Below are 6,375 nucleotides of genomic sequence, written 5' to 3' on the forward strand. Positions count from 1 at the left end.
CTTCAACCTTTTTATTTAACAAGTTAATAATTTAAAGGTTTAATAACAACCATAGAACCCTAAATCTGGAAATTAAACCCTAACTAGTATTTGTCTTAGTTCTTAAACCTTTTAATAAAATGCTAAGACTATTATTAATTTTATTTCAAAGTAATTTATCACTTCAACTCCATTACCAATTATGATTTTAGGAATTGTATCACAATTTAGAAACCCTAATTCTATTATAAGTAAGGACCTCGATCTCATTATTTTATGTGATCATCCTAAATTAGATTCAATTCTAAAACCCTAGGGGTTTATCACATGTGATCATATGAACTTCACATTGACTTATATAACCTTAATAAGAAACAAACGAATGCATGCTCATGAGCTATTAAAATAAAATCAACTCACATGAAGTCATCATTCCATATCTTCATTCTTGAATAAACCTTAGATGATCCACTAGTAGTGCCACTTAGGTGAAAACCCTAGCTTGTTACTCGCATACTAACACCATTGATCACCATCCCTAAATACCACAGCATTGGAATCAACCTCAACCATCATATCCTAGTAGAGCCAGGGTGATCAACAATAATATCAGTCTTGGTAGCAATTCACCTTACATGCTCCTATTCAACTAAACCCTACTTGAGCAATAATAAACCACCTAGCTTAGAAACCTATTATTAATTACTTAGTGAATTAAATGAGAAGTCATAGTAAACCCTAATGTTTAACTCATAGCACCACCTTGATAACAATCCTTTGATATGATACCTATAATCAACCATAATAATAAATATGTCCATTTGCTGCATAAAGACCCATTCTACTTAAGAACCAACTAGTCCCTAGTAGTAAACAAAATGAATCCAATAGTCAACCCTAGAAGAACTTAGATCCTATTTGTAGTAATCCTTATTCTTTATTAAACATGTTCTTCAAAAGTTAATCTTTTGAAGTAAATATCAAGCAAATCATAGAAGCAAATAGTTTTTATTTGAAATACTTATTATTTCTTAATTAACATGTTCTTCAAGATTGTTCTTTTGAAGTACATAATAAGTAATCATCAACCATGCACTATAAGACTTAAAAATGACAACTACTCTTTACAGGTTATTCAACCACAATTCCTTTGTGTATATGCTTGTTATGTTGCATTATATCACTTGCTTATGATATTAATATAACCACACCCTAATAAGAACCTTGTTTGAGAACCATCCTAAAAGTGCAACACACCCTAAAGAAATCTTTACAACTCACCAATCCAAAATCATCGGGGTTAGGTTATGCTCAGGGCGATTGCATCTCATACTATGCATTACATCATCTTTGCCGGTTCTTTAAACATTGTCCTTACCGAACGATGATGGTATTTCAGAATTTGGAGTTATCATGTATCGAAGCTTTTGCCTGCATAATCTTGCAGTCAAGAAAGGGAAGTTCATCGCTTGCTCATGTCATTTGATTATTTTTATCAAACTATATGCAATGTACTATACTTATCACTCCTGCATTGAAAAGCAAAATATTATTTTACAATTATGAATATGACTATGTGGTGGGCAATGGAACCATGGTATGTGTTGATGGTGGAGGTTCCAGTGTAAGGGTTCTACTTATTCTAGCGTCGTACATTTCGCGTTAACATAAGATCTATAATTTCTCTGGGGAAGTCAGTTGTATCTTTTCCCTCTCGCATATCAACGGACTAGTGATAAGGGTTGCCTGTATCAGTCTATCTATTGGTAAATGTGAGCAGGTCCGTAACGGTCTACCATTAGATATAGGAGAGGGCAGACTTATTAAAGGTCTATGATGGATTGTAAGGGTTGTCCGGGTTGGTCTATCTATAGTGTATAGGACAGGGCATAAGAATTGTTCGGAACGGTCTACCTTAATGGTATAGGTGAGAACAAATGCCTGGGCCGGTCTACCTATAGATAAGGAGCAGGCCAGACTTACAATAGGGTGGGTCTGCAGGGTCACGAAGAAGGCAGTGATTGGCTTGGTTCTTACACCTGGCCTCACACTAAGGAAGTGTGGACGAGCATGCAACTCGGTTGGCAACAACGATAAGTTATCTTATGGGAAAAGTAACGCACCTCTGCAGAGTGTATTAAATTGTAGCTTGTCACTCCCTGTTCCGGGAAGGGAACTACGAACGCGGCAGGAAAGGAACTACGTGAAGTTCTGGTCAACCTGTGAAGACTGACGGGCATAGTTTTCAGAATAAAATAAACCTTTTGAAGAAATGTTTACGAAAACTTGCATTCGCCTATGACTTTCTGGTCTGTGGCTGTAGCTAGTGCATGATACGCCTATTTCCTATAATGAACTTGTTGATTACACTCGTACTCATCCCTCTTTGAATCCCCTGCTTAGTTATGCAGGCACCGGAGGATAAACTACCGTGGAACTCGAAGACAAATGAGTCAAATGCAACAAGATGAAGAATCCAATCAAAGAAGTCAATAGAATCAACTTCTGCATTAGCTAGAGTGGAAACTTAGACTAGTAATAGAAGTGAACCTTTTTCCCTAATCCTAGCACCTAAGTAGCTAGAGTTTTATAAGCAAGCCAAGTATCTCTAGAGCTAGAATTAGCAATAAGTTAGGCTACGAGTCGTTCTTCTGGAGCTTTATTTGAAGTTTAACCTCACTGTAAAGTAGGAGGCTGTGTTGATCTTCTGTAAATAGTTCGTGTATCCTTCTATAGACATGCCTTGGACTCGCATATGTTACTGTTGTACCACTCCGAGGGATGTAATATGAGTGGAACGGTGTTTCACTTGTGTTATGTCAACGACTTGCGTACTACACCATGCAGTGGTATGCTGTGTCACCACAGAAGCGTTCTATCACAATAAAACATGTGAATACTTTCAGAATTTAAGATGAGTAATTCAATGCACAATTCGGTTCATTATGTCTACATATGCAATGGTTCAACATTGAGATGTCAACCATTTTCGATAGTAATTTTGCTAGAAGTATCAGAATCACCTGCAAGGGCACGCAATTCATCATGTTCGTCTATCGAGCCCTCTTCGTGGCCATCGCTAGCAAGAAGTACCCATCTGCCAATCCCGAGAAGTGCCCATCCGCCAATGCGGCAGTCATGACACCCTCCTCGAAGACACCCTCCACCTAGCCCCCCGACCCAAACTAGCATCCCTATTCCTCTCCAGCACCATGTGCCCCTTCTCTGGTCCTCCTTGTTGAAAGGTGTTGGACCGAAATTCAGCCAATACACATCCAACTGGAGTCATGAATGGCCTTGCGTTTTGCCCACCAGATCGCCCATAACATCACCAGCACCCTAGCAAGGTCATCTAGCAAGGTCATCTTGATTAAGCGTGTCATTGTCAGTTTTTCATCAAAAAGAGCCCAAACACTTCGCGCCATATTGCAGTTCAGGACGGACATCTCCCGTTGGCAGTGACATACGTGCTAGACTGTGAGGGGGTTTCCTACTTCGCTTCTCCAGGCGGCCAACTCACATAGTCGTGGACAACTTGGGCCTCATCAACATTTGCCTGCTCGGTTCAGAGCATCTCCAGTCATTGGGGCTCCTCAGACCGTATCTGACGCTATTTAGCGTCGAATGGATGTAATATTTGGCCCGGGGAAGCTTATTTTCCCAACAGCAAGCCCAGGGTTCGCGTGCTGACGCTCAACCACCCCGTAAATAGTGACGGTACAGTCGCCGGGAAGGGGAACCGTAGAGTGGCAACCGTGTTCATCGACGTATTGAACCGCCGTAATGGATCGCGAAGTGACCTGGGTCTGCCCAAATGCCTTGTCGGAACCGTCGCAATGGCCTCGACGCGCGAACCGCCATAATGGAGCACTAACTCCGCCGAAGAGCAACCACCGCTCTCTTCATCGATAGACCACTACATATACGTTATGCGATCTACCGGCCGTCGCCATTCATCTCTTCACCATCCTCTGTCGTCGTCGGACCCTTCAGCATGAGCAGTCTCTCTTTTCCATCGGACACAGACAGCGAGGCGAAATCGCCTAGATGGCGCCATTGGTGGGACCGAGCTCCAACGCCTAGCAGCGACGATTCCCTGCCGCTGAACAGCGAGAACGAGGAAGATGCTAAGGAGCAGGACGAGGAAGAGGCTGAGGAGGAGGAGGAGGAAGCGGCGGCCCGGGCGAAGGCAGACGCGGACGCGAAGGCGAAGGCGCAGCCGTCGTGCACCTTCGGCAAGGAGGACACGAGTTCCTCCGACGCGTTGACCGACACCGCCTCTTCGGAGGAGGTGATGAGCCGGAAGCGCGTGAGACGATGAGGCGGGGCCATCATGGAAGAAGTAGTTTAAATTTTTTTCAAAGTTTTTATATGTCTTGTTTATGTTTTTCCCAAGTATTTATATGTAATTTGTTGATGTTGCACGCGTGCCTACAAATTTCTTCTATCTATTAAATTAAAAACTTCCCCAAACGCACGCGCGCTGTATCTCGCGAAGATGATACGAGGAGGACGAAGATCGGGCTCTGTCGCCGACAAGTCGGGGCCACCAGATGATTCCCGCGCTATTGTTTCGTTCGAACTCCCCGAATGTTCCTCGGGGGGACGGAGGTGACCTGATCTCTCCGGATATATGAAAGCCCAGATCCCGGCGAAAACAAGGATCCGGGCGGCGATTGGACCATTTCTTCTATCAGAGACGGTTGGAGATACTCTCACTAGAGAAAAAAAAAACGCTGGTTGCTTGCTCTATTCACGTCACTTCCACAGACAGAACCTGAGATTGGGTGAAGCGCGAGCGTGCACGGTGGCTGACGGCGCAAGCGGCGAGCGGAGATTGGACGCGCCGCGCGACGTCGTGATCCTGGTGACGGCGACGCAGGCACAGCGCCACAGCGGCGAGCGGAAGTGCAGGACACGGACCCACGCGGCGGCGCGGCGACTTCGGACCTCGCGGCGGCCGGCGGGCTCCGTATCTTCGCACCGCGGCACTGCACGCCCGGTGGCGCAGCGACGAGCAGGCGGAAACAGTGACAACCGTGAGTTCAGTTTCACTCCTCAATTTCAGTTGGGGACCGTGAACTCGTCCTCTTCCCTACCAATTTAGAAACTGACAACTCTGAATTTTATGCATCGTCTGAACTTTGTTTTGTTCATTATGCATCCCTTTTCAATCACGAGCAAAGCCATGGTCTGTACTGAAATTTCCTACCTACTCTAGACTCTAGAGTCTGAATACACGGAGTCAAAATCCTTTGCCAATCAGCTGGCGGGACTGAGCAGCAGCTCCTCGTGGGTCACCTGTTCGACGAATTGCCCCGCCCACACAGGTCTCCTCGTTCCATTAGGATGGCATTGCTAGGTGCTACGCTCGGCCAGCCACCATCGCCGTATCCCTCCACCTCCAGCTGCTCCCTAACCTCGACCCATAGTTGCTTCACATTCCGTTTTCCGGTGCAGCCAGGTGAGTGACACTGACACAATAACGCTGTCTAGCTTTTCCCTCTTGTGCCTGACCCACCGGCTCAGGGCAGTTTGGCGATGACATGTACTGCATCCTCTCCGTCTTTCTGCGTGCAGGCGTGGTTGTGCACAGGCGAGTGTATCCCAGGATCGAAGCCACAGCGAGGCACGGCGCACGGAAAGAGAACGCCAAGGTCAGGAACCGCAGGCACCAGAAAAAGGTACGGTGACGCCGAGGTTTCAACCTGATGCTGCCGTTAGCTGCTACCAAGTGTGTCCTCTCTGAATCCCTGCCTGCTTGCTGCAGTTCAACGGCACGGCAACCAAGCCCAGGCTGTCTGTCTTCTGCTCCAACAGGCAGCTCTATGCCATGCTTGTCGACGACCATGGCAAGAGGATGCTCTTCTATGCCAGCACCCTGCAGGAGGCCATCTGCGGCGACCCTTCATGCAGCACCGTGGTAAATCACCCCCACCCCCCCCCCCCCCCACCTGTCTCTGTTTCATTGTCCAATTTACATTGCATTTGCATCTGAACAAAACTGTATATGGTTCATCCGCTGAATTAGAGCTTTGAGCTGTTCGTTTTTGGCAAGCAGGAGGCTGCTCGGAGGGTCGGGGAGGAGCTCGTCAAGGCGTGCAAGGAGCTGGAAGTCTCCGAGGTCTCGTGCTACGACCGCAACGGCTTCGCCCGAGGGGAGAAGGTGATGGCGTTCGAGGATCCGATCGCGCAGCATGGGTTCCTGCCGAGATAGCAGAAGCATGGCATGGTAGGCTTGCATTGGCTGTTCAAAGTAGAGATTATTTAGGGAAGAGTAGGAAGAAGGTTGTTTGTTCTGTGAGTTGCTTGCCGGATGTATGATCTAAAGAATGTAGTTTCACACCAGTTATTAAGACAGATATTGCTCAAGAGTGATAAATATTTCTCCAGTAC

General features: G+C 46.1%; 1 protein-coding gene across 2 annotated transcripts; it reads left to right on the forward strand.

Annotated features, from left to right (window-relative positions):
- The first annotated feature begins 4,691 nt into the window (after positions 1-4,691).
- Positions 4,692-6,375, forward strand: LOC127296899 (uncharacterized). Of its 2 annotated transcripts, XM_051327134.1 has the most exons (5): positions 4,692-5,018; positions 5,201-5,443; positions 5,560-5,663; positions 5,750-5,902; positions 6,041-6,375. In XM_051327134.1, the coding sequence occupies exons 2-5, from the start codon at positions 5,329-5,331 to the stop codon at positions 6,194-6,196; spliced, it is 528 nt and encodes a 175-aa protein (XP_051183094.1). In that variant the 5' UTR covers positions 4,692-5,018; positions 5,201-5,328; the 3' UTR covers positions 6,197-6,375. The 2 variants fall into 2 exon arrangements, with proteins under 2 accessions (XP_051183094.1, XP_051183095.1); XM_051327135.2 differs by lacking the exon at positions 4,692-5,018 and having other exon boundaries at positions 5,025-5,443.

This window comes from Lolium perenne, chromosome 4 (genome assembly GCF_019359855.2).
Source record: "Lolium perenne isolate Kyuss_39 chromosome 4, Kyuss_2.0, whole genome shotgun sequence".
In the NCBI taxonomy this organism is placed as follows: domain Eukaryota; kingdom Viridiplantae; phylum Streptophyta; class Magnoliopsida; order Poales; family Poaceae; genus Lolium; species Lolium perenne.